This window comes from Lissotriton vulgaris, chromosome 5 (genome assembly GCF_964263255.1).
Source record: "Lissotriton vulgaris chromosome 5, aLisVul1.2, whole genome shotgun sequence".
Classification (NCBI taxonomy): domain Eukaryota; kingdom Metazoa; phylum Chordata; class Amphibia; order Caudata; family Salamandridae; genus Lissotriton; species Lissotriton vulgaris.
This window is the reverse complement of record NC_141693.1, coordinates 16942481-16970181: the sequence shown is the minus strand read 5'-3', so window position 1 is coordinate 16970181 and position 27701 is coordinate 16942481. Positions and strand designations below refer to the sequence as shown.

Here is a 27701-nt window from a genome sequence, read left to right as displayed (position 1 = left end):
ATCAAGACCGTCCCTGCTTTTCCCCCACACTTAACTCTTGAAAATCATTCAACCGGACTTTGCTTTGCAGATTGTAATACAAAGTGGCTGAGTGTTTGAATACAGGCCTTTGTGATGCACAATGATACATGTCAATGCACACGCCGTTTCCATCCAGCGCAGCTTAGACCGAAGTGTGTCATCTCTCTGGTTACTGTCGGTTTTCTTTATCTTGGCTGAATATGCAAACACCTGCCATTTAAACTCACATTCTCTGAAACAGAAAACGCTTTAATTTTGTTGGTCAAATATTTACAGACATTAACGTGAATGTTTTAGTTTTAACACCACACCTCCCATGGTCCTGTAAATGCAGCCTTATCTAGGGTGACAGCCTGCAGGAAGCGGGAAATGTCCAATGTCCAGGAAAACGCGGGACAGGCAGAACAACAAACTGCAGGAATTGAATAGAAGTACTCAGAGAGTGGGGGGGGGCTTAACAGGTGGAATAAGAGCAGGAGGGGTGGAGACTAGAATGAACTTCTAATGTAGCACAGGCACAGACAAGAGCCTGCAGGAATGGGGGGCCTTGGAGCCGGGTCGTGAATTCTTATGAAATAAAAGAGGGTTCACCACCTATTTCCTACAACCCAGAACAACTGAAGGAGCCTCTGAGGTCACAGACGGGAAGCATCTGCTCATCACAGGAGTACAGAGATGGCAGAATTACAGGATTTCAGTTACATTCAACCCAGACCTGCAGGAGTCTCTAAGGGGCATATTATGAAGCCCCTTATCACCGCGTTATCGGCACTTTTCTGCCGATAATGCGACGATATTTGCATCGCCCTATTATCAAGGCAGTGTGAAGTCAATTAACGTGGCTTAAAGCCACGTTAATTGACTTAACGCTGCCTTGGTAATAGGGCCCGTTTCACGATAAACTCATCATGTAAGGGGGCGTGCAGTGGGTGTTGCGGTGGGCGTTCCACCGCAACACCCAATCACTTCGACGCTGCCACCTATTATCAAGAGAGGCGTAGTAGGTGGCAGCGCCAAATTTAAGAACAGGAAAGACCTGTTCTTAAGGTGGCGAAATGAGGAGAAATGCTTAATTTCTCCTCGTTTTTGCTTTTTCCATGTGTGCTGCCTTGTGCAGCACACATGGAAAAAACAAAATGCCAAGGTTTGTTTATGTACAGGAAGGTGTCCCTTCCTGTACATAAACAAACCTCTTTTTAAAAATGCCAATTTGTAACTTACATGTGTGCTGCATGAAGCAGCACACATGTAAGTTACAAAATGGCATTTAAGCTTTTTTAGGTGCAGGAAGGAACACCTTCCTGTACATAAACAAACCTTCCCTGCCTGCGCTGGCGAGAAGTTGTAAAACGTAACGCCATCGCAGGGGGAAACGCTAGGCTGCACCATATCCTTGGTAATATGGTGCAGCCTAGCGTTTCTGAAGTGTCGAAGAGAGGCGTTAAGCCAAGGCGGCTAACACCTCTCTTCGCCACTTTGTTGGTAATATGCCCCTAAATCTTCCATTTATAGAACATCACAATTAAAGGCTGTTTCACAAAAAGGAGACTTGTAGTTTTAACTCAAAAACAAAATGTCTTCACCAAAAAGAAAAAGCAACACGTCCTTTTACCCTGCGGTACGCAGTCCTCAATTGTACGCACTGTGTTTTCTGCCGCAAGGGTAAATATCAAAATAATTCTGCATTACAAATCTTCACACAGAAAAAAAGATTCATTGTGTAGTGCTCCAGGACTCTGCAGTGACCTGCGAAAGTGGCTCGCGATGCTACGGAAATTAAATACAATTTCTACTTTTATTTAAACAAGGGAGTATTATTCCTCACCTCAGAAAGAAAAAAATAGTTATATTAATATTTACCATAAATTAAATATTTTCAGAATTATCAGAGATGAAATACACCTCTTGAAGAGAAGGCAGCATTAAAGCCATCATCACTTAAATAGGCTGTGATGTCATCAGCAAAGCGCCCGTCTTATGACACCGCCATGTGTCCTGGTGGCTTTTAAAGACTCTTGTTACATGAGCGTTAGTTGAGGGGAGCAGAGAAGCTAACAAGTCATCTGCATGGCCTGCACTTGATTCTGTTTAATGACCCCCCCAGGCCTGAGGAAGACCCAAGGAGTTATACACCAGAGCGAAACATCGTCGATGTAACACAAGTACTTCAACAAGAACTATGGGTCATACATGAGAACTTATCATCCCAATGGGGAATTTGTTTGGACTATCGCCCTTTCAAACCATCCCACCACTCGTTACCCGATTAGGGGATGATTTGTCTTTAATTGTGCTCTTTACTCCACTCTGAATGCGTGTTTGCACGGAGCACTGCATTGTTTACAGTGAACACCAATTCATGCTTTTGCATTTTAACATAATGTGAATAAATCAATTTAAACTTTCTTTGTGGTCATTTATCTTGGTTCTAAGCAAATCCTGAATTGTATGTGGAGTTCCTTGAAGCATAAAGGCATCGGCAAAGCCAATGCGCCTGGCCTTTAAATTGGTAGCACATATCCATGACACGTTGCTGATACCGAGTCTGCCACCTTGGAACAATGAACCAATGATAACGTATGCCACCACTATGGAAAGATGGCTGCACATACTTTAAAAAGCATTGGCAATTTGACAGCCATCTTTGAGTGGTTTCTGCCATACGTTGTCATTGGCTCACCATTCCGTGTTGAATGCGAGACAGCGATGGTGTTGGAGTGATAAATAAAGGTTGGTTTCACTCATCATTGGGTAACTTTGTTACCATACTCTCCGGTATGGTGACGCGTCGCTCTGTACTCTGCTTGCTGTATGTACGGGGCTCCACTTTGATACCTTGAACCTGCTTTCTAAGTATTCACTTCCCTGTGCAACCAGGCTCCACTCTTGTTGAGTCTCTGGACTCGCCGTTGCTCAATCTCAACTGATTCTTTCTTTGCTCAGTGGCCGCTCCCGTTTTCCAGGAAGCGCCGCTGGACTAGTCGCTGGTAGAGTCCCTCCTTCTCCATCAGCTGCTGGTGAGTTCCTTCTTGCACTACCCGCCCCTCCTCCATCACGATGATGTGATCCGCATTCTCCACTGTCTTGAGTCTGTGAGCGATGATCAACATGGTCAGCCCCGGGATCCGTGACAGAGCATCCTGCACCTGGAAGAGAGGGAGAGTCTTACACCTAAATCTGGAAGAGACTGAGAGACTTACACCTTCAGCTTGAAGAGAGTGAGAGACTTACATCTGCATCTGAAAGAGAGTGATAATCTTACACATGCATCTAGAAGGGAATGAGAGGCTTACACCTGCAACTGGAAGAGGGGGAGAATCTTACACATGCATCTAGAAGGGAATGAGAGGCTTACACCTGCATCTGGAAGAGAGGGAGAATCTCACACATGCATCTAGAAGGGAATGAGAGGCTTACACCTGTATTTGGAAGAAAGGGAGAGGCTTAAACCTGTACCTGGAAGAGAGAGAGGTTTACACCTGCACCTGGAACAGAGTGAAAGGCTTACAAATATATCTGGAAGAAAGTGAGAGGCTTACACCAACATCTGGAGGAGATAGAGAGGCTAACATCTGCATCTGGAAGAGAGGTAGAGGCTTACACCTGCACATGGAAGAGAGGGAGAGGCTTACACCTGCACCTGGAAGAGAGTGAGAGGCTTACACCGACACCTGAACGAGAGGGAGAGGCCAAAACATGTATCTGGAACAGAGTGAAAGGCTTACATATGTATCTGGAAGAAAGTGAGAGGCTTACAACTACATCTGAAAGAGATTGAGAGGCTAACATCTGCACCTGGAAGAGAGGTAGAGGCCTACGCCTGCATCTGGAAGAGAAGGAGAGGCTTATACCTGCACCTGGAAGAGTGAGAGGCTTACACCTGCACCTGGAAGAAAGTAAGAGGCTTACACCCACATCTGGAAGTGATTGAAAGGCTAACATCTGCACCTGGAAGAGAGGTAGAGGCTTACACATGCACCTGGAAGAGAGTGAGATTAAAGGGCTTACTCTGCACCTGGAAGAGACTGAGAGGCTTACACCTGCAGCTGGAAGAAAGGCAGGGACTTACACCTGCACCTGGAAGAGAGTGAGACGTGCACCTACACCTGCAAGAGAGTGAGAGGCTTATACCTGCATGTGAAAGAGAGGGAGAGACTTACACATGCACCTGCAAGAGAGTGAGAGGCTTACACCTGCCACCTGGAAGAAAGGGAGAGACTTACACCTGTACCTGGAAGAGAGAGAGGGGCTTACACCTGCAGCTTAAAGGGAGTGAGAGGTGTACGCCTGTGCTTAACGAAGGGTCAGAAGCTTACACCTGTATGCGCAGGAGAGTGAAAAGCATCTTCAAGCTTGCGGGGACGGGGGGGGGGGGTATTCATAGTGGTATTGATATTGCTTTTTTAAAAAACTTTCTTTTTTGTCATTTTGTGAGAAATAAGCAAACAATATCATCCCCCCATTTGGCAAGAACAGCACATAGACGCATCGATTGACTCATTAAGGCACGGTTAGTTGGCTGAAGGCCACACTGAGATACATAGTTACACTAGATATAATACAAATAATCAGACAACATCTAGCGATCTGTGAGCACAGGGCTGGGTCCCACACATCACCCCATCTCCATTATGTCTTCGGGGACAACCCCATTGTGCTCCTCATCGTCCGAGCCCATGGGTGAGAATAACTTTCCACTCGTCCCTTCTGACTCACTCTGGGAGGCTGTTCCAAAACCCCAATCATGGCGCACATCACGCGCCAGGCCAACAAGTCCTCCTGCAGCCTCTCATCCCGTCTGGCGCACTGCATATGCGATTCCTCCGCCAGGGACCACTCCCGCACGTCACTCAGCCATTTAGAGACCTCTGGGCCCCTCTGGCCCATCCAAGTAATCGCCACCCTATGCCTGGCCAGCACTAGCATCAATTGCAACAGTTTATAGGACAATTTACGTTTCCTTGGTTTAGGCACCAGCGCCAGCAGGCAGTGTAAAGGTGTCAAAGAAATGCGGATCCCTGTCGTGGCACCAATGTGTTCCACCACTCTCCCCCAGAAAGATTGGGTATTGATATTGTTAACATTATTGCCTAAAAACACAAAAACTATATAGGATACAAAATAATAAAATAATCCTTCCAGTCGCTACACATTTGTTATCGTCATCATGTGTATCCCCATCAAAGAATATTAAAATGTGTAAATTACAGCTGGCTCAGATAATATTAATATAACTGATGCTAAAATGTTTGTAACCCGTTTCCAAATGTACCAGATCGGAAGTACAGTTTGGTGGCAGCAAGAAAGGTGAATGGCATCTTTCCCAGTTCTAATTCTAATCCCTAATTAATGATTGCTCCTAATTCTTTCTAACCCAGGGCTTGATGTGATCAGATGAGACCTAAGTGACATCATCAACATGTTGTGTTAGGGGCGGCTCCCCATGGCCTCTGATGTATTAAAACGCGTCCAATGTAAATCTCATAACATCCCTTCTGATTGGAGCTACAGTCTGAGTGCTGGGTATCTGTGGGACAAGGTCAAGGGGTATTGAAACATAAACCTATTTGAAACATATGAAGGCAGGTGCGTCATCCTGATGGCTCTTTTCATTAATTGTTTTCTGATTAATTGCTTAGATACATGATGCAGAACACGAGGTATCTTTCCAGGATGTGTTCAGGATTTATCTGCTTCAAGAAAGGAGTTTTCTGATGAAAAATAACAGAATGACCAACGAGTTGAGGGCATGTCCCTGGTGCAGGCCAGTCGTTTTCAGATCATTGCATATCATTTAAATGATAGAATTCACTTGATAAACTTTGATACCACGGGAATGCCTGATTTCAGTACCGCTTTACTGGACCTTCAGCACCGAGGCAGTTGGTCCCCACCCCTATATGAAATGCAAAATCTTTAAACCCACCCACGCTCTGGTGACTTTTGAAGTCAGACCATTCCAATACTCAGAGCAGTTCAGAGTGGGTGTAAACAAAATGCCTCAGTACTTTTCATCTGTAAATATTTCTAACTTGGTTTTACTTGCAAAGAAGAAAAGTTATTGTCGCCCCTTCTTAGAGTCATTATCTATCTTGATTCTGCATACATTTATTTAGAATTTGTCAGTAATATGATTAGATCAAATTGCCCTTTTATTAACAACGTTTTAGCCATTTACCTGCACATCTGACAAATGCCAGGGTTCTTGTCTCGGTATGGCATCGGCATTCAATAAATAAATGATACTTCTGCATTATCTTACTGAGGTTGGGTCTCACCTCTGTTCCAAGATAATAGTGTTAACATGTTTTCTTCAGCTGCTTCTGTTGAATGTGTCCTTCATGGCTGTGACAGCCATCCTTCTGTGCCCTAGAACTGTCATGCTGAGCACTGCCTATGAGATTCCAGAGAGTCACAGACTTTTCAATGTCGGAATACCCCCTACACTCATGGATATGAGTTCCCTATCAGATCTCCCATCTCCCTATCCCATTTAGTCCTGCTTCTTCCTTGTTTCTGTACTTTTGGTCAGAATAATCTGTATTTTAGCTTCCGAATTTGAGACTCACTTGGTCGCTGGAATAGCTCATTTTAGGCTTTCCTGTAACCCTCCTAGAGAACGCCTCTGTAGCTAGTTTCTTCTGCTTTGATATCCTCATTATGTTCACCTAGGAATACCTATTTAATGTGCAATCCTTAAATCACAGCTGTGAAGCTTCTGAATGGCGGTTTGATAATTGTAGCTGATATAAACAACAGATTTTACCTCTTCAATGAAAATTCTCTGAAAACCGTATGCCAACTCTAAGTGCGTCTCCCAGGTATCTGTCCAGGAGCTCACACTTGCACGGTGGCAATAAAATTGATCTGACAGTATACGTTGACTGAATTTAAGAGTAATATTTGGACATTGCATGTAACATGTAACGGATTGGATATTTTCAGATAATGTCATCAAGGATTGCTGTAGATATGTGATTCTAACACTAGAAAACAAGCATTTGCAATGCAATAGGTCTCGCAGCCTTTAAGTTTGAGTTACTGGCATTGTAAATGACAATGCTTTGCATAATTTTTGTTTTTTGGTGTCCGTGTGTGCATGGCAGTGGTGGTGTCTGTGTGTGCATGGCAGTGGTGGTGTCTGTGTGTGCATGGCAGTGGTGGTGTCCGTATGTGTATGGGAGGGGTGGTGTCCGTGTGTGTATGGGAGGGGTGGTGTCTGTGTGTACATGGCAAAGGTGGTGTCCGTGTGTGTGTATGGCAATGGTGGTGTCCGTGCATGCATGGCAGTGGTGGTTTCCCTGTGTGTATGGCAGTGGTGGTGTTCGTGTGTGCATGGCACTGGTGGTGTCTGTGTGTGTATGGCAGTGGTGGTGTCTGTGTGTGTATGGCAGTGGTGGTTTCCCTGTGTGTATGGCAGTGGTGGTGTCCCTGTGTGCATGGCAGTGATGGTGTCTGTGTGTGCATGGCAGTGATGGTGTCCGCGTGTGTATGGCAGTGGTGCTACGTATATAAGTGTGCTTGGCCTGTGGCCATAGATTAGACTAAGGGTGTGATCAGAGTGTGTGAGTGTTTTGTTTGAGGGGGCAAGTGTGCGTTTCTGTGAGTAGAAAGTGAAGTACGCAGTGTTGTGAAAAGGCATGAACATTCGTTCATCTGAAAATACATTTTAAGCCTTGCAGGCATGATTCATCAGCCATGAGCTAAATAAGGCAATCAGTAATGAAGTGCCTTTTCAGCCATTTTATCAAATTGGCAAAATCGGATATTTGAGATCAATAACTTTAATTGAACTCTGATGGCCCATTTTTGATGGATTTGGTGGTTTCTCTGTGAAAGTGAGCACCACTACCATGAAACTGTGTGTGTGTGTGTGTGCGTGTGCGCGTGCATGTGTGTGCACACGCATGTGTGTGTGCCCATGTGTGTGTGTGTGTGTGGGGGTCTGTGTGTACATGTGCGTATGTGTGCGTGAGAATGGGTGCACACAAAAGTACTGGTAAAAAGATCACTTTATTGTTAATGGGCTAAGAAGGGGGGCAGCGTGGTGCCGTGGGGTATTGTGGCTTGATGAATAAGCTTGTGCCGCACAGACGTTTGCGTTTTTTTTTATGTGTGTAGCAGTACCACCCACGCCTCACCTTTGAGCCCAATCCATACAAAGCTTATGGGTGATGTGCATGCTGCTGGTGGGAGGTGGGGGAATTCTGGTGCCCCTGAGTTAAGGAATGGTGCAGGAAGATTGAATGGTGAGACTGGGGGAGAAACGAGTGGTAGCATCTTCCGGCAGAAAGAGGGGACTATTCATCCAAACTTTTCATTGGTCTTAATGCGGTTGTTATTTCAACTCTGATTACCACTCTGAAAGACTTGTCCTCAAATGCAAAAACCGAAGTACACTGCCGGTCGCTTTAAAGCTATGTCGGCACACGGAAACGACAGGACACGTAAACAAGAAAAACAGAAGACGGAAAGAATCCACGGACGGAATCCACGGAGGACAGAGAAATCAGCAGCAGCATCCTAAATGCCCCCGGAAGTCCGCCGCGGCTGCCCCGGAAGTCAGGCACGGTCGCCTGTGACGGGGGCGGGGCCACGTCCAGACCGGAAGAGGAGGCAGGCGGAGTCGATGCGTCTCGCGGCCCGGGGCTCCTGTGAGCGGTGTGGAGACCCGGGGCCGCGCTAGCAGGAGGTTGGGCGCCGCGTGCTGAGAGAAGAGTCCCCGACATTGCCCAGGTAAGTTTCAAAAGGCTGGGGGGGCTTGGTGCACTTGTGTGTGTGTGTGCGTGTATGCTCGTGTTTGTATTCAGGCGTCAATAACTATGCGCACATCCATGAGAATCCATAACATCACAAGGGCACGCCAATGGCATTAGTATGCTAGCTGGAAAAAATAATACATGCGCATACATATAAATTACAAACAATTTTCTACCATCGCATGTCAACCTTTATCAAGTTAGAACAGCAGCTTGAGTTAAGGCTAAAGTTCCAAGGGCGCAAGGCAATCGAAGCACCTCAACTCGCTAATAGTAAGCACGACTTTTATGTTAACATGTTGGTCAACACTTGCCTCCCAGTTTCAACATTAGCTTTCGTATGGAAGATCTACACACACGTGGAGAACATGAATGTGTTCCACACATACGTGATCAGTTACTATGCATTCCATGAATATTTCTTCAAAAGTTGAGAAAAATGTATTCTCTTAATTCTTCTTAACGATCCCACTCTGGTAGAAGGAATGGGACCTCCGCCGACCCCTCCCTGGCTCTGCGTCCTGATTCTTTCTTCATCTTTCATGGAAATGACTCGGACCCCATTTGCCTCATCCTCCCCATACGTCCGCACACATGGCGAGCTGAAGCTTGCACTCACCCTGATGCAGGTCCCGTTGGTCGTACCAAGGTTCGTCCTCCCTCATGTCAAACTCCACCTCCATCACTGTACCGGTAAGCACGCCTGCCATCCGTTCGCTCCGTCTTGAGAGGTAGCCCAGGCTCACTGACAGCGGGACACACAAGCAGCACTCCCTAACCCTGGCCAGCTCCCTAGTCAGCCAATCCCAGGCTTCTGCCTCGCCCAGCGCCGCTCCAAGAAAAACAGAAGACGGAAAGAATCCACGGACGGAATCCACGGAGGACAGAGAAATCAGCAGCAGCATCCTAAATGCCCCCGGAAGTCCGCCGCGGCCGCCCCGGAAGTCAGGCACGGTCGCCTGTGACGGGGGCGGGGCCACGTCCAGACCGGAAGAGGAGGCAGGTGGAGTCGATGCGTCTCGCGGCCCGGGTCTCCTGTGAGCGGTGTGGAGACCCGGGGCCGCGCTAGCAGGAGGTTGGGCGCCGCGTGCTGAGAGAAGAGTCCCCGACATTGCCCTGGTAAGTTTCAAAAGGCTGGGGGGGGCTTGGTGCACTTGTGTGTGTGTGTGCGTGTATGCTCGTGTGTGTATGCGACGGTGACGGTGGGGGAGGGGGGGTGACGGCGGAGGGGGAGGGGGGCGGGTGACGGCGGAGGGGAGGGGGGGGGCCTCGGTGCACTTGTGTGTGTGTGTGCGCGCGCGCGTGTGTGTGTATGTGTCAGGGGGGTGTCTCTGTATGTATGTATGTATGTGCGTGCATGGGCGCTTGTGTGTGTGTATGCGCATGCGTGTGTGGTGCTTGCGCTTCCCAGGAGACAGCGCCTGGCCACAGCGCGCGTTCCCGTTTCAAATCCACTCCAAGGATGCGCGCAGCCGAAACTGTCTCCTGGGAAGCACACTCGCTAACAAAAGATCTCTAGCGGAGACACAGCGCTGACGCGCTGTGCTCGCTACGAGACCTAAAGAGGTGTAAATGATGATGCCTGTAAGCTAAGAGATAGGGTGCAATAAAAATCTTCAGCACTTTTTAAAGATTTAAGAAGTGGCTTTAGAAGATGTGTAGGGAACAGCTGGGCTGTTTCAAGACATGATTGGGGAACCCAGGCATTTTAATTATGTTTAATGGGGTTCACCTTGTTGAACACATGATAGGATGCATCTGCTTAACTGTGAAAAATCTATCTACAGTGATGGACCATATGTATGTAGACTGACTGAATTTATTGAGGCATCAGTATGGTTGTCACCATTTGTGGTTGAATGCAAAACTAACAGTGAACTCCGAATGTGCATTGACCTGTGTGATTACAGCCAGATGGTCTTCGTAGATGTCCCTCATCTTCCAAAGACGAATGAGACAATTGCCACGCTGTACTCAGCCAGGTTATTTTCCAAGATGTTTCTACATAAGTATTTTATCTTGCGGTTTTGGTGGAGATGTTTTGTCTGCTTTAGTAACACATAATGGCATTTTACAGTTTAGAACAATACATTTTGGCTGGTGTTGGAAGTCTTCATGAGGATTGGGTACACCTGTTTAAGGTAATGAATGTAGTTCTGGCCTTTCAGGATAATATCCTGAGGTTCAACGAGGATCACAGACCATACTAAATATTAGGATGTAGCAACTGTTGGGTTCAAGTGACTAAAACACAAATGTGCTTTTGGAAACAAGGAAGTAGAATACCTGGTTATCATTGCTACAGAAGGACCCAAAGCCTCCTTGCTAAAGGCAACTGATGATTATTTTCAAGCCCCAAAAGAGAGGGGTTTATTCACTTGCTAAAGAACGCATTTACTAGATTAATGTGGAGGGGGAGAGATTTGTCTAAGGGAAGGACCCAACTCATTCTTTCTCATATTTTTCAAATAGACCCTAATATTGGCTCCCATTTTACACGCCTTTGTCCAAGGAAAGTCTCCATATCTAACAGTGAATGCTAGTGAAGGTGGAGTGTTGTAATATGCTTAACATTGTAATCTAAGACTCTGTTGGTCTTCATGTAGAATGTTATACTTGCCATATTCTAAATGACATAGTACTGTTCTGTAAATAGCATCTCGAGAACGTTTAGCTTTAACCACTTGGACGCTAAGGCCTATTAGGCTATATAATGAGATTTCCATTGAAATGAATGGGCAGTGCATGACAAGTTACCCTTGTCATTAGCATCCAAGTGGTTAAGAAAGCAGTTGGATGGACTATAGCTGAGTTGACAGGCTGAGGTGTAAAGCATCAACTTCAATAAAACTTTGGATTTATATTTAACTGGATTACCGTGATCTTTACAATGGTGACGAGGTAAATGACTCATTGATCTCACCTCAACGTTACCAGCTCCACTTTTCATCATTTTGAGAACATTTCTTCAACTTCATCAACGTTACAAAGTTGCCTCAAAACTCTTATCAATCTTCAAATGGATTGCCTTCTGTTGGTATTGTATTTACCTATTTTGGTTTGAGCCATTTATTAGAGAAATTCTCCTCAGAATTATCTTTTCTGTCATTTACAAGTAGAGAGAATCCCTTTGTGTCTGTTGGATGCGCTTCTGTTCACACTTCTCTCTTTGTGTTCTGAAGTTGGAGAGGAAAGCTTATTTTATTCTATTTACACCAAGCCTATGTTGGTCTTTACCGTTGTTACTGAGGAGCGGTAAAACCATAGACAAAACTTTCTGATTTGAGAAATTTGGATGTGTTGTGTGACCGTACACACTACTCTCTTTGTGTTCTGAAGTTGGAGAGGAAAGCTTATTTTATTCTATGTTCACCAAGCCTATGTTTACCGAAGAGCCCTAAAACCATAGATAAAACTTTCTGATTTGAGAGATTTGGATGTGTTGTGTGACCTGCGCTACTTAACAAAGGAAAGAAAAAAACTATATTTTGACTTGTTTTTGTTAAAAAGGACAAAACATCATTTTAATTGACGTTTTCATGTTCAGCTACAGTTTATTTGCTTGGAAACGCTTTCAACTTACTGCCTTCAATATTGTAAACGTTCAAATTAACTGGTGTTCTCTGCGTGCTGCTTCTTCACGCTCCAGCATTCTTTCTCTTCCTCCAATTTACGTCATTCTCATTCAAGGAACACTAGAGCGCTACCCTTGCTTCCTGGTGAAAGTTAATTTGACTTCCTGTTGGTAGACTGAAACGCTAACTTCACTTCCTGTTCAACTTTTATTTCGCTTCCTGTTGGCAAACTAGAGCGCTAGACTGACTTCCTGTTTGCATCATTAAATTAAAAAGACTAGAACGCTAACTTTACTTCTTTTTAGAATACATCGTGAATGGTTCTAAAATTAGAATTTTCATAGTTACAGAGGAGTGTTCTATACATTTCTAGGAGCAACTTTCAAGGTTCTTTTCTTTCACATTTGTTCTCACATGAATCAATAAAGAAGATTCTGTTCAACTATAATCCAACAAAGGAAGCTTCACCATCATTCTACTTCAAAGTATAATAGACAGTACTCTGTGGAAACGTTCCATTTTCTCCTGTTCAGTGATATGCTCACTATTTACTTTGCCTATCTTCATGAGTGTTTTTAATTTTATTTATTATCTCTTTCATTTTGTCTAACATATACTCTTTTATTACAGGTGTTTCTATACAGTTCTTACAAATTTTGTCTCAAGCATGCAAAATGTACCTTATCCTCCATTTTTCTTGTCTACTCCTAGGAAGCCATCCATTCCATAGAAAAAATGGAAAATTGTGTTTTCACTATTCAAGAGTATGTGGTGTCTCTCTCAGTGTGGAAAGAAAAATGTCTTTTCTTTTACATTGTCTGGGCTCTGAGGGTCAGGAAATATTCCAACATCTTCCTGATTTAACCTCTCAAGATGCTGACAATCTCAATGATTATGAAATGTGTCTAAAGAAATTACATCTTCATTTCTTACCAAAAGTTTCAACTGTTTTAGAAAGACATCACTTCTGCAGGCGCATGCAAAGGTCTGGTGAAAATGCGGAAGAATACATTACTGAATTGAGAAAACTAGCTTCAACTTGCAATTTGGGGTCTAGTTAAGAAGAGAGGTTGAGGGATCAATTTATGTTAGGTTGTTCGTTAGACAAAGTAAAAGAGCAATGTTGGGCTAAAGACAATCCTTCTCTTACAGAAGTGATTTCTATAGCTAAATCTTGTGAACACACCAAAGCATATGTAGAAGAACTAAACAAGAAAGTCGATGAAACTCAAAAAGAAAGTGATATTCATGTTGTAAACAAGAGTAAGAATAAGTTTAGCAACGTTTTACCTCCTCAACACAACAAAGGGGAGAAAGTAATTACTCACTTCAAAACAAAAAATTAATAAGTATAAAGAAGAACACATTGGTAGTGATCATTTTAAAAATGATTCTGCTCAAAGAAAATGTCAAGGTACTTGTTATAGATGTGGTGAGATTGGCCATACAGCAAATTTTAAAGATTGTATAGGCTGGAGAGCCATTTGTAAAAAAAATTCAAAAGGGGTCAATTTCGAAATGTTGTCGCACTGGTACCTTTAAGGAGAAAGTTCAGGAAATCTCTTGTGATAATGAGTGTGAAGTTGAGGAAATTATTATGTCAATTAGTGATGGAAACAAATATGTTCCTTTTGATGTTGTGCTAATTGAAAATGTCCCTGTAAAAATGTTGTTTGATACTGGTTCAAAAGTAACTCTAATTCCATAAATGGTTTATGATGAGTTCTTATTCAGCAAAGTGGAGTTATTCAAACTAGACAGCAAAGCTAGAGGCTTTGGAGGTGAACCTATTAAGCTGTCAGGATTTTTTAACGGTAATATCTCTTTCAAATTCAATTCAACCACAGGGAAGATTAAGTTTCAGAAAGAGGTGATTCTCTGGTAAGTTGGGCTCTTCAGAAAGATCTCAAAGTGATTCTGTGTCCTAATGAAACTCCATCCATAAAACTGAAACAAAATGTAGCAGCCTGTGATCAGTTGAGTCATGTTACAACCGCTTTAAGTGATCAAAGTAAATTACTACAAGCATCTGCGTCCTCCCAGAGGTATTCAAAGAACAATTAGGTTGTTTGAAAGGGTATTCACATTTTATTGAAAGAAAATTCAATACCAATCGTTAGTAAAGTTAGAGTTGTTCCCATCAAGGTCAAAGAAAAAATGAAAGTTGAACTTGATAAACTTTTGAAAAATGGTATCACTGTTGAAGTGGAAGCCACAGAATGGTTGGCTCCTGTTGTAATGGCACTCAAAGCGAATGGTGAGTCCAGACTCTGCATCGATTTAAGAGAACTCAATAAGTGTGTAGTCGTAAACCATTATCCATTACCTAATATTGCAGAAATGTTATCACTGTTGGGAGGGGCCACATTCTTCTCTTCAATAGACTTAGCCTCGGCATCCAATCAAATAAAGTTGCATGATACCTCTCAATACCTTACAGCTTTTATAACACCCTTTGGCACTTACAAATTCTTGAGAATGCCGTTTGGATTAATATCAGCTGCAGCAGTCTTTCAGAGGATGATGGAACATGTATTTAAGGATTGTGAAGGGATAAAGATATATCAAGATGATATTCTCATTTTGATAGTACAGAAGCAGAACATGATAATAGGGTCAGAATTGTACTAAATAAAATTAAAGAAAGTGGTTTAACTCTCAAAGTGTAGAAATGCAAATTCAACATATCTAGCATTGACTATCTAGGTCATACCATTTCTGATTCTAGCATAAAACCGAAGAAAGAACTAGTAGGCACGATCAATGACATGGCCACTCCCAAGAACAAAGATGAAGTTGTAAAATTTCCAGGCATGTCAGAATATTATACAAAGTTCATTCCCAACTTTGCAAGCAAAACACATAATATGCGACTTCTTTTAAAAAAAGTTACTGGCTTCATGTGGAATACTGAATGTGATGATGAGTTTCAACTAGTTAAAAGCAGTGTTCCCAGTAACGTGCGCGCCCGAGCGAGCGCCCACGTCTGATCCCCTGAGCGTGCAGTGCTGCTTGTGGACCGCGCATCCCCAGCACATCTCAGGATAGCATTCCCGCCGCTGCTTTCAGAACAGGAGCGGCACGAAAAATGGTAATTTCCGGCTTGTGGTGGCTCCCGTACTTGCTGCTGTTTTTCCTTCTTAATGGAGCACAGCTGGGGACTGTTTGTGGACCATTGTGAAAAAATTCCTGTTAATTGCAGCACCGTCGTGCGCTGCAATTAACATAAATATTTTCACAATGGCCCACAATTAGCCCGCAGCCGTGCTCCTTTAAGAGAAGAAATGCAGAAAGTCCAAAAGCATGACATGTGCTTTACAGGTCATGCCTTCTCTTAATGGAGCGCGGCTGCGGGCTGATTGTGGGCCATTGTGAAAATATTTATGTTGATTGTAACGCACGATGGTGCTGCAATTAACACAAATATTTTCACAATGGTCCACAAACAGCTTGCAGCCGTGCTCTATTAAGGAAATAAATGCAGCCAGCACAAAATAACAACGTGTAAAGCACACATTGTGCTTTTAGGCTTGCTGCACACCTTTTGTTGATAGAGCACGGAAGATTGTGTGACTTTTTGAAAGTTTTCATGTTAATTGCAGCCCCCTGTATAAGTATGTTGGGTTCTGCAATTAACATGAACACTTTCCAAAAGACACGTACTCTGCCGCCCTCTATTAACAAAAGGCATGCAGCTAGCCTAAAAACATAACGTGTGCTTTTACAATCGCTAATATATGTTAGTGATTCTAAAAGCACACATCCTACTTCTGGACTTACTGCATGATTTTTGTTAATAGAGCGTGGTTGTGAGAAGATTGTGTACATTTTTTAAAGTATTCATGTTAATTGCTGCAATTAACATGTTTACTTTCAAAAATGCACACAATCTTCCCGCAGCCACGCTCTATGAACAAAAAGCATGCAGTAAGCCCAGGGCTTTAAGTTGGCTGGGTTCGGCTGATGCTGACTTTTTAAGCCGGTGCTGAGACAGGTCCCAATCAAGCTCTAAATTTTTGCCCTCACCCTTAGGGTAAAAAAAAATCTCATCTGCTGAAAGCCTTTGGTGTAACTTCAGAGGACTTTTTATAGATCATTTCAGAACTGAGGCATTTTTAATATATTCAACAAAGCTGTAGTTGTTGCTTATTTATCCTATGCAACTAACAACCATTGACAAAGTCAATAGTCCTGGGTTGTTGTAGGTATAATGTTACTTATTGTATTATATATCTGGATGCAATGACAGAGGCAGCACAATAACGGTCGGGCGGCACACTATTCTAAGCAACGATTTTTAGCTTACATGTTTTTACGCCATGCCCTTAATTACATTGGGCACGCCCCTTTGAGAGACCCGCCAGTTCTTTCATCCCACTTAAAGCCCTGAGCAAGCATAAAAGCACCACTCGTGCTTTCAGAATCACTAACCTATATTAGTGTCTCTGAATGCACACATGGTGGACATCTATGTACATCCCCCCGCGAATCCAAGAAGCCATCTTCAGAACGGATAAGTGAACTCATGATTATCAGTTTTAAAGAGTGGGGTAACCCCCGCCTTGGTAGAGCCAGCTCTGTTCTGCAGAGTTTTGCCCTGATGACCTTGAATAATTCCTTAACAGATTATTGCAAATAGCATTCTCCTTTCATTTATTTTTAATCTGGGTAATGTGTGAGATTGTATTATAGACATGTTTTGACAAATGTGGTTTTGTTTCATGCAGCATCCATGAAAAAATTATTTTAGATTTAAATAGGATCTCAGATATGAGAAATGGGAGGATGTCAAAGTGGTTATTTGCTGTAGGATTAGTGGGTTTCTACTGTGTTACAATATTGGAAAAATACATCACTATCCCTGAATATTAACTAAAAACACTTTTGGAATTCGAACCAGTGTGTCTATGCACTGTTTGTGATCTGGCCAATAGGACACGAGAAAGCTAAACCTGGATCATAAATTCAAAGCTGACCTGCACAAAGGCCCCCAAAATACGTTTGGCTGAGGGCGCTCAAAGTCTTTAACCCATTCGACGCTCATGACGAGCTCGTCATGAGGCACAGTGGAGCTGTGCTCATGACAAGCTGAACTCGTCATAACTTCCACGAAACGCCCACACGGGGCATAATTCCCCTCCTGTGCGGGGCGTTTCATTGAGCGGGCAGAGTCATGATGAGCTCAGCTCGTCATGAGCACAGCTCCACAGTGCTGCATGAGGAGCTGAGCTCGTCATGAGCACCGCGGCGCAGCGCGTGGCCCCCCTCCCCCGCGCCGTGGGGGAATTAGCCTTGCGGCGAAGGTGTTAAGATGTCCGTGAGCCGCCGCTGTGTAGTTAGTTAGTAAAGAGGTTCACTGTCACTATGGAATGAGGCAGGTTGCCCCGTTTTCCTAATATATATATTAGTGTAGCTTTGTCATGGTTGCAGATGCTCTTCACTGCACTGCACTTTCTCATTTCAAACATGGTACAACCATTGTACGCCAGTCACCAATACGAAGGCCACCCCCCCGGCTGGACTGGCCGTAGCAGTCATCAGGCGTTTGCCTGGAAGGCTGGGGGTCCGTTTTGGAGCAGTGGGGGTTAGTTGTGTTACTGGGGGCAGTTTTGCAGCGATGCTGCAATATGGGCCCTCTGTAACAAAAGCACCAGTGCTGTGGACTGGGTTTAAGCAGTAGTGCTTGACACTTGCCCCCCCCCCCCCACCTCCACCCCACCTCTGGTGGGTGGGAACCAGTGGGGCAAAATTGCCAGTGCTACTTTGGATTCCCAGTCAGGCCCTTCCTGCCCCATCAAACAGGCTTCCTCCGTTCCAGTACCTAGGTCATTTATCTGCAGAATCAAGCAGGAACTCCAGTGTCAGAACCCCTGTCGCTGCACCCACACATGCGGTCAGATTCTTGGCGCACATTGCTGTGGCTGGAGCGCACACTGCCGCACACAGAGGAAAAAAATTAGAGGGGACATTGGTTAGGAGTCAACTTTCCAAAGTCTCCTCTTTAAAGAGCTTTGATCCCAATCAAGATGAAGTCATCATGACAAATGCAAGTGCAACAGGTCTAGGAGCAGTCATGATGCAAAATCTTAATGAAGTGGAAGCAACCATTTTGTTTTTGTCAAGAAGTTTACGAGAGGCAGAATCTAATTACTGTGTTATAGAAAAAGACGCCTAGGGAGTATTCTGGGCTGTGAGGAAGCTTCGAAAGTTCTTATGGGGTAACAGTTTTACAATCAAGACAGACCAGAAACCACTGAAGGAAATTTTTAGAATAAAAGGTTTAGACAACGTATCTTCGAGAATATGTAAATGGGTGATTTTTCTCCAAAAATGTAATTTTCATGTTGAATATATCCCAGGTGCTAAAAACAATATTGCAGACTGTTGTTCTCGTTTAGTTTCAAGTGATGACACTGAGGATGACATTTTGGAGGACTCTTTTAGCAATGTTGATGATTATGCTGTTTGCAATATCACAGACAGCATAATAAAAGTAGATGTTTGGATTAGTGAATTGTTAAAAGATAAAACTCTACAGTCTGTCTTGTATTGCATCAAAAACTATTGTAAAAGATGTGATGCAACAAGTGATACCTTTATCTAGTTTCTTTCGAGTAAAAGAGGAGTTATCTTCCCACAATGACATTTTGTTTCGTGGAACCAGGTAAATACTTTCATCCAACTTGAGAAATCAATTGATCAAATTTGCCCATGAAAGTCATCCTGGTATTTCTCAAACCAAAGAAAATTTGAGACAAACTTACTGGTGGCCAGGGATGGACATCACCATAGAAAGGTCTATGAAAGAATGTATTGAATGCAATAAATGTGACAAAATACTCAAGCCAAGAGTTCAACCCATGACCTTAAGAGAACTTCCAAAACTAGGTTGGGAAGAAGTTGCTATAGACATTCTAGGTCCAATAAAGCACACAGGCACTGATAAATACATCTTAGTTCTTATTGATATTTAATCAAGATGGCCAGAGGTCAAGATTATTAACTTCGTAAAGAAAAGAGGTGTGGTAAAATTTATTGAGGAAATATGTGAAAGAGAAGGTTTCCTAACATCATGTTGTCAGACAATGGTGTTCAATTTACGTCAAAAGAATTGGAGAAGTATTTGTTGGATAGAGGGATTAAGCACAAAATATCTTTCTTATATCATCCTGAAACAAATGGTGTTGTTGAAAGGTTCAACAGAGTACTTAAAGAAACCATTCAACGTGCTGTTTCACATAACAAGTGTTGGCAAATTGAAATGTTGAACAAGGTTAAAACCTACAGATTTTCTCCTCATTCTGCGACTGGAAGAACTCTTTTTGAGCTACTTTGCAAAAGGAAACCTAATACCGTGTTAAGTCCCTCGTGGATTCTAAACAAATTATCTGAATTGAAGAATGTTCAAATTGATCATGAGAAATTTGAAAAAGAGATGAAAGATGTCTGAAAACAAAAAATATTTTTATGTAAGGAGAGCAGTAAAAAGAACAATCATAAAGGTAGGTGACTTAGTTAAAATAAAAAACCCTAGCAAAGGATCAACCATGCTGTTATCACAAAAAAAGGATCAAAGAAGAAGCTGTGCCATCTTAAGTTCTCTTGTTTGAAGGCTCCAGAAAGAATCAAGGTTTAATGATAAAAGATGTGAACTCACATGTGGACTGTGGACATATGTAAGCCATACCCAAAGGAACAAAAATGACATTGCAAACAGCCCATATACATTTTTAGTGGAACACGTGTGCATACAAGCAAACCCACTGTGAGCTTTGGCATACAACTGTGGAAATACTGCTGGTTCATGACAAGAAATCCGAGTGCATATCTATGTGGAAGATGGTTTGGAGAGAGAAGTGTTTAACTGGGATAAGGAGTTAGAATGTTTGGTGTAGCAAGTGAATCTTGAACAGAGTAAATCTGTTACAGAACAGGAATGGATGAAAGCTTTGCAATAGGATACCATGAGACTGATTTTATTAGAAAGACGTGACCTGTGGCGAGATGTCTTGTATGGTACTAAATCTTTGGCAGCAGGGTGCTCATTTAAAGATAGTAATTTGCTTAGAGAAGAAACTTATATTATGCCAACAACCTCTAGAAGCAAGATGGGTGATTCAGTGTATATAGACCTTTTAGATATGGCCCTGAACATGAAGTCACCTATGGAAATAGATTGGAGGCCAGGTATGAGCAAAGATTTTGAGATAAAGGTTAGTATTTGTGGAGTGAGTAGGTCAGAGGCTAAAGGTCAAAAGTGTCTGTAAGCACCTATGCAGACAATGAATCCCACCCCTCCCCCAGTCAAAGGACAGGCAAGGATTTTCTAGGGTCATCTTATGTTTTGACTACAAGTTTGTTTTATATTTGTGAGTAATCCATGCCCTTAGGTCCTGACATAGTAAAGGGGAGTGCTACAACACTCTTCTGCCTCTGTGGACTGATAAATGTACACAGACCTTGCTCCTTGAAGGGGCAGTTTGCTCAAATCTGCCAACTTCTCACCTCATTAAAAGTGGGCGGGAATCAGATTGTGGGTCCTTGCACCAGGAGTGCTGCATTGGAGTTCTACCTGAGACCACAGACCTCCATCTCATTATGGCTGTTCTTCAGAAGGCACTGGCGGTAGCATGCAGTGGTCGCCTTGATCACTGCCCTCTTCCCAGGATGCCCACAGCCCTAATATGCAGAGCAGAGGCTGTCCATCACAGACTGCTTCAAGAATGAAAACCAGTAACACCTGCCCCAACAGGTCGGTCACTTGAAATAGGGTTGCAAAGTCTTTATTCGTTCAATTATGACTCACATGGAAGAGATGATGCTTTTTACACACCCACTGTATCATTGCAATCTGCTAAGACTCACACATTGTACACTGTGACTTGCCATTCTGCAGTTGCAAATCCTCTACTTTTGTGGCTCGCTGGCGTTGTGATGTAATTTGTGCCATCCTCATGATGAGGGCTAATAATGGTTGCAGAGGAGTGGCAGGTAATGTCTCTGTAGTGAGTGGTTTGGAGGCACCTATGTGAATCTAGCACAATACCCCACATTTGACAGCAGGAATTGTTCAGGCTGAGAGGTCATCAAACTTAAAACCCTGGGTGGTTCCCTAATACAAAAGCTGTGGAGTTGTTTACTCAGAAACAGAAGCGGTGGTAAGAGTTTTAAGCCTAGGCTAGTGAAAACTATAACTATGTGTGGTGGACTGAGCTGTGTTAAGGGGATGACTTATACGATGACGTGTGCCATTCCAAGGGGATACAGGGAGATGTACGGTCTTACAACAGTGCAGGGTTTACCTTGTGCTCGGTGTCCACATCCAGGCAGCTGGAGGCCTCGTCCAGGATCAGCACCTGTGGGCGCCGGACCAGTGCTCGGGCGACGGCGATGCGCTGCTTCTGTCCCCTGGCCAGGAGACTTCCCTGCTCCCCAACATCTGCACAGCACGGATAACAATCAGGTGAGAAACCAGATAAAGAAACATGTATGGGCGTGTACTCACAATACTCAAGTGGAGGGACCTGAACATGGGAGTGGGTAATAGCAGAATCCCGTGGAAGGATGGGTGCTTTTGTTTTATTTTTTTATATACAATTAAGTAATGAATACAGCACTGATCTAGGGATAAGATGCATCCGGGCACTGTACGTACTGTTGAGTTTGTTGTTAACATTGGACATTAAATGCGTTAGGCCCTATGATTTATACACTGGCTGTGTCTTGGCCACTTAAGCAATAGGCTTAGAGTGGGTTGGTACTAAAATGGATTCCACTAACAAACAGTGGTCAGGGTCTTCTGAAGCCGTGTGGTGCTCCATCGGATTTACAGACTGCAGGGATTCAGTTGTACATAATCTGAGGGCCCGATTCATAGAACTAACTTAAGACAAAATCCTAAACTTACTACCATTTTGGTATTCACAAAAGGCACTTACTCATTTCGGTATTCACAGAAGTTAGGAGTCCTAAGTTTAGGACTCCTAAATGCCTTCTGTGAATACCGAAATGAGTAAGTGCCTTCTGTGAATACCAAAATGGGAGTAAGTTTAGGATTTTGTCTTAAATTAGTTGTGTGAATCGGGCTCTGAGTGTTTGTAAAGTGCACATTTGCATCAAGGGGTTTCTTAGCTCTATGTAGTATTTATATTTACCAAGCTCAATTGTACCCATTTTGGGATTTGAAACCCTGTCCATGGGGTCAAACACAGAATGATTCTGTGAGTGCAACAGTCCAGTGAGCTGTCAGCAAACGCTGGACCTCACACACATACCTGAAACCTATGCCCCCGTTTCTGTTGTGCTTTTGGGTTGCCCACCAGGACTGCCTTCTCCTCTTTTGTATCAAAGGTGTGACTGCAATGCATGCAATGAACATGTTGCACACAGTGTGCATCGCTAGCTGACCAAGGCACAGAGCCCCTCGCCAGCCTTCATTCCTTGAATGTCCAAGCACATCAGACACCTACACGCACTCAAGGTGAGCGATGTGGGATCTCACAGCCTATGCTGTCTTGGCATCATGCGCTGAGGGTCCCTTCAGAGAAGGGTCGAATGATCAAGAGGCACCAGACTGAAGACACTTTAAGAAAACTATGGGTTTAACTTGGGTCTCTTTCTAAAGGAATTGGTGTCTTTTAGGGTGACCACCATTGTCCCGACTGCTCACAGCTTCACATAGTTGTGGCTAACAGAAGTTGTCACATTTCCTCTCCCTACTGTTGTTTCCATGAAGAATACCTAAGTTAAGGATTGGTGGGCAGGCGTTTGCCAGTTTACTGGTTTGACAGAGGCAACAGGTCCACAAAAAGGCCTAGCTTTGAGTTACCTGTTTCAGAGGTGGGTGTTCTCCCATGACTCTTGGACATTCCACCTGGCAAAGAGCAGGAGAGGGGAAATGTTAACAAGGGCTAATCTGTCCCAAACAGCCAGTGGGAGAGGCTTTCATCTGCCTGATAGACATTTGTCTAAGTATTGGAGAGAGTTATGGTCATAAAGTTCTGAGATGTCTTCCATTGCCCAGGCTCCGAGGACCCTTTTAGAGCATCTGGTATACCCAGGCAGAGGACTTTCAGGAGGAACTGTGGCTATAGTATTAAACAATAGGGCCTCAGTTTTACTTACATTTATTCAATAACCCCCCGATGGAGCTTTGAGGTAATCCCGAGTCAGTGTGGTAAGGAGATAATTGGAAACAGGGATATGAGGGGATTCTTTCCGTGTTGGTGAGGAAGGAGAGATGGATTCCACGATTCTCGCGCCCCTCTATGAGGGAGGGCTAATGTGCAGTGAGGAAGATATGGGATAGGTCCAGGAGTAATAGGACGACAATTACACTCTGTTGAAACTAGTCTTGATTGTGGCAGAAAGAGAGGAGGATGGTTTCACTAGATCCAGCCTATGAGGTCAGGTTATGGTTCCTCATCCCAGGTAAAGGCTGCAGCATAATAGGGGAGAAGGCCATTTCAGAATGTTTTGAGCAATTTCTGTCAATAAATGCTGGTTCCTGCCATTAAACATAACAGACTTGTGCACCAGTCTGTTTAATGGGCACAGACCGCATTTGGAAAAACAGAATTCCCCCTTATGGCCTGAAGCGCCTCTGAACACCTAAGCACATTTAGATGAATGCAGGAACACCTGAGTGAACCTATGATGATGAGCCACAACATGAATCCGCATGGACCACCATATAGATTCACACTCTTGCAACCGAGCACAACCGACAGAGAATTCTGCTACCCGTCCACCTGAAAGTCCTCTAGTGCCTCATCCTGAGCAGGAAGCGCTACATAAACCCTACTACACCAACAAAACTATAATCTTTGGAAGGTTAAGATATAAATGTATACCCATGAAAGGGACTGGTCCACAGAATTAGCCCCCCCTTAATCTTACTCACTCCCCTTTATTGGGAGAAGCAGCTCTTTGCATTCTTCCATCAGCTCCTCTTGGTGTCACCTTATTCCACCACCCCATGTTTCCTCTGTAACCTTAATTCAATGCCCTCCCCCAGTCCCTTCAGTGCCACTCCATTCCACCTCCACCCATCTGGTGCTGTGCCTCAGCTCTCAGCTTTAAACCATGTGTTCCCCTCGTGCCACCTCCACCCATCTCATGCTTACCTTATCCTGATCCTTGCTGTGCCCATTTTCACACCTGTTCCCCTCAGTGCCCCCTCATGCCACCTCCACCCATCTCATACTTATCTTATCCTCTTTGCTGGGCCCATTTTCTCAACTGTTCCATTCAGTGCCACCCTCATGTTCCCCCTTTTCTCATTCTTTCCTTCACCCATTCTCCCACATTGACTTCTGCTGTAGGCAGTCTCCCACCCATTCCCATCAATACAACTCCATTCCAACCAACACCCATTCTCCCACATTCACTTTGGCAGGAGGCAGTCTCCCACCCATTCCCGTCAATACCACTCCTTTCCAACCAACACCAATTCTTTCTTTCACCCATTCTGCCATATTTGCTTTAGCTGTAGACAGTCCACCCCATTACCACCAATAGCACTTTATCCACCCATTATTTGCTTCACCCATTCTCCCACATTCACTTCAACTGTATGCAGTCCCCTAGGCATTCCCATCAATGTCACTCCTTTCCATCCAACACACATTCTTTACTTCACCCATTCTACCACATTTGCTTCAGTTATAGTCAGTCTCCCACCCATTCCTATCAATATAACTCAATTCCATCCAACACCCATTCTTTGCTTCACCCCTTCTCCCACATTCACTTTGGCTGTAGGCAGTCTCCTACCCATTTCCATCAATACCCCTCCATTCCATCCAACACCCATTCTTTGCTTCACCCATTCTCCCACATTGACTTCTGCTGTAAGTAGTCTCCCACCCATTCCCATCAATACCACTCCATCCACCCATCTTTTACTCCACCCATTCTCCCACATTGACTTCTGCTGTAGGCAGTCTCCTACCCATTTCCATCAATACCCCTCCATTCCATCCAACACCCATTCTTTGCTTCACCCCTTCTCCTGCCTGTTGTCTTCAGACTCTCATGCCACATCTTACACATCTCATATGTCCTCTCCATCTTCTGGATGAACTGTTTGGCGTCGGCTATGTCTGCAGCTTGCGTGACCTCTGACATTGAGGCATTCTGAAGGCCGTAAGTGATGTTGTCTTTGATTGACCCAGTGAAGAGGATGGGCTCATGCCCCACCACCGAGATCTGGGAAGACAAAAAAGAGAAGAATATAAATGTGATAGCATCTTTGTGAGACGGTGTCAACGTTTGACGCTTGTAGAACTCAAGGCACAATACAAGCCCTGTGCATTATCTTGTTAATATTAATAAAGTTGATGTCAATATGAATAACAATACATTCATGTATAAGAACAAGATTGCCTCTTTATTAACAAATTCTCCCATCATGAACTCCACGTCAACCCCGACTCTGAAATACATAGTTAGGCAGGCCAAGAACCCTATGTCCGAGGTACCTGATTGACAGATCACAGGTGGGGTGGCACCTAGTAAGCAGACAAACTGCACAAACAGGAAACCACTGATCAATCCCACAGATAAATGCAGTGACACCACAATGGTTCGGGAAGAAGGGCCTTAATAAAGCACACAGGGCCAGAGGGTATGCTCTTTCCCAAAGCACAATAAAGTAAAATACCACATAATGTAACCAACACATTGCCAATCAAGACACAGCACACACAGTGATCACGCGCTCCCCATGCCGGGCATCCGGACACGTTACCCACTGGCCGCATTGTGTCAACGCAATGTTGAGGCCCACCTGGTTTCCTCATTGAGTCCACTAATTAATGACTCCAAGGAAAGCAGTGCACATTCTTTACCAAACAAGCATTTACAATGCAATAGGTCTCGCAGCATTAAAGTTACTGGCATTGTAAATGACAATGCTTTGCATAAATTTTTTTTTTAATTTGCAATTATGCAAGATTAAATATAAGGGCCATGCTCAAAGCGTGGGGTTAAGAGGAGGGTTAGGTTTTTCACGTTATTTCGAAGAAACAATGTTGATTGATAAAACTGAAGTATTTTCGTGGGTATGACCGAATACAAGCTTTCAAAGAAATGTTTCAACCCCACCTTTCACGGAATCGTCAGTTTCAATGTAATGTAAAGCAAATCGCACTTCAGATTGTGTTCAATGCAAACATTTTACTGGCACTGTAGTCATCATACATGCACCGAGAAGAAACAGATCTAACAATTCACAGTCCTTAAAACACAAAAAATAAATGTGTGGACAATGGCGCGCTTTGTAATGGGACGCTAATCACAAAATACCAGTCAGCGCCACACTATGCTAAGCACAGACTTTTAGCTCAAGTGTTTTTAAGCCACGCCTTTAATTACATCGGCCACGCCCCTTGCCCCATTCTAATGAGGAAGGCTGCCAGGGCCCGACAGACACACTAATGTGGAAAAATTTCAAACTAACCGTCGAACCTTCTCACTGCCAGCACCAAACCCACTATTGCTCCAAAAGTATTATCCCTTATGTACTTGCAAGGGTCCGTGTGCACACCGAATAGCACCCATCGTCACAGTGCTTGTTCCCTCAGGAACTCAACAATTTGAACCAACAGCACAGGGGCACCACACAACAATAGATCAATAGGAACAATTATAAAGTCTATATCCAATAACAACGAGAGAAGGATTCCTCAGTTTTTTTCTCTTTATTCCATTTCCATGTTGGGTAGAAAAAAACAGTGGAACTGGAATAAAGAGGTGCCCGCGAGAGTCACACCGCACTTTGCAATTTAATCAACGTGAAGTTACGGAATTCAGTTTTACCTCAGCCTGCCCACTCGTCAGCATATCGGTATTAGCTGGACTTTCACATGGTGATAAGGCTGGCCGATGACTGTGCTGGTTACTCTTGAGACAGCTGATGGGCACGGCGCGAAACATTGCAGCGCTGTGCGCAACCTGCAGGTCACCTTTTAGAGATCCCTGATGTGGCGTAACGGCCAGAGCTGGGAAACTGGGTTCCAATTTTGGCGTCGGCTCAACATCCTGTGATTCTGAGCTATCTCCCTGAGTCTACAAAAAAGTTTAATGTGTCCTTGTTTAATGTAACTAGTGCTCCTGTAAAGCCTTCCAATGCCCTGTGGTCGAGTTCGCGCTATATAAAACTGCCAAACAAACACAGCATTTCAATTTTTCACGCGTGATTCAAATGACATTTTTCCCTATACTATTGTAAGAAAGGATGGCCCTTGATGATGACGTCCTCTATCGTACCCCAAACAAACTTGAATATGTTAAAATAGGCAGTTATGTCACAGAAGTCACACTTACACACTAACGCCTTTCAGAG

At 43.9% G+C, this 27701-nt stretch overlaps 1 protein-coding gene across 1 annotated transcript; it reads right to left on the bottom strand.

The window, feature by feature from the left end:
* Positions 1-255: 255 nt before the first annotated feature.
* LOC147710008 (uncharacterized) lies at positions 256-25534 on the bottom strand. The gene is made up of 3 exons (XM_086919919.1): positions 25405-25534; positions 21658-21794; positions 256-3167 (listed from the first exon to the last, which is right to left on the bottom strand). The coding sequence occupies exons 1-3, from the start codon at positions 25481-25483 to the stop codon at positions 2961-2963; spliced, it is 423 nt and encodes a 140-aa protein (XP_086776045.1). The 5' UTR covers positions 25484-25534; the 3' UTR covers positions 256-2960.
* Between the last annotated feature and the right edge of the window lie 2167 nt (positions 25535-27701).

Bases quoted from the DNA above. Each gene is read 5' to 3' on its own strand.
- LOC147710008 (XM_086919919.1), bottom strand. From the start codon at position 25,483: ATGTCAGAGGTCACGCAAGCTGCAGACATAGCCGACGCCAAACAGTTC. The intron at 21,795-25,404 runs GTAAGATGTGGC...CGTGCTGTGCAG, and splicing joins GGAGAGGACATATGAGATGT to ATGTTGGGGAGCAGGGAAGT. The intron at 3,168-21,657 runs GTAAACCCTGCA...CCTCTCTTCCAG, and splicing joins ATGTGGACACCGAGCACAAG to GTGCAGGATGCTCTGTCACG.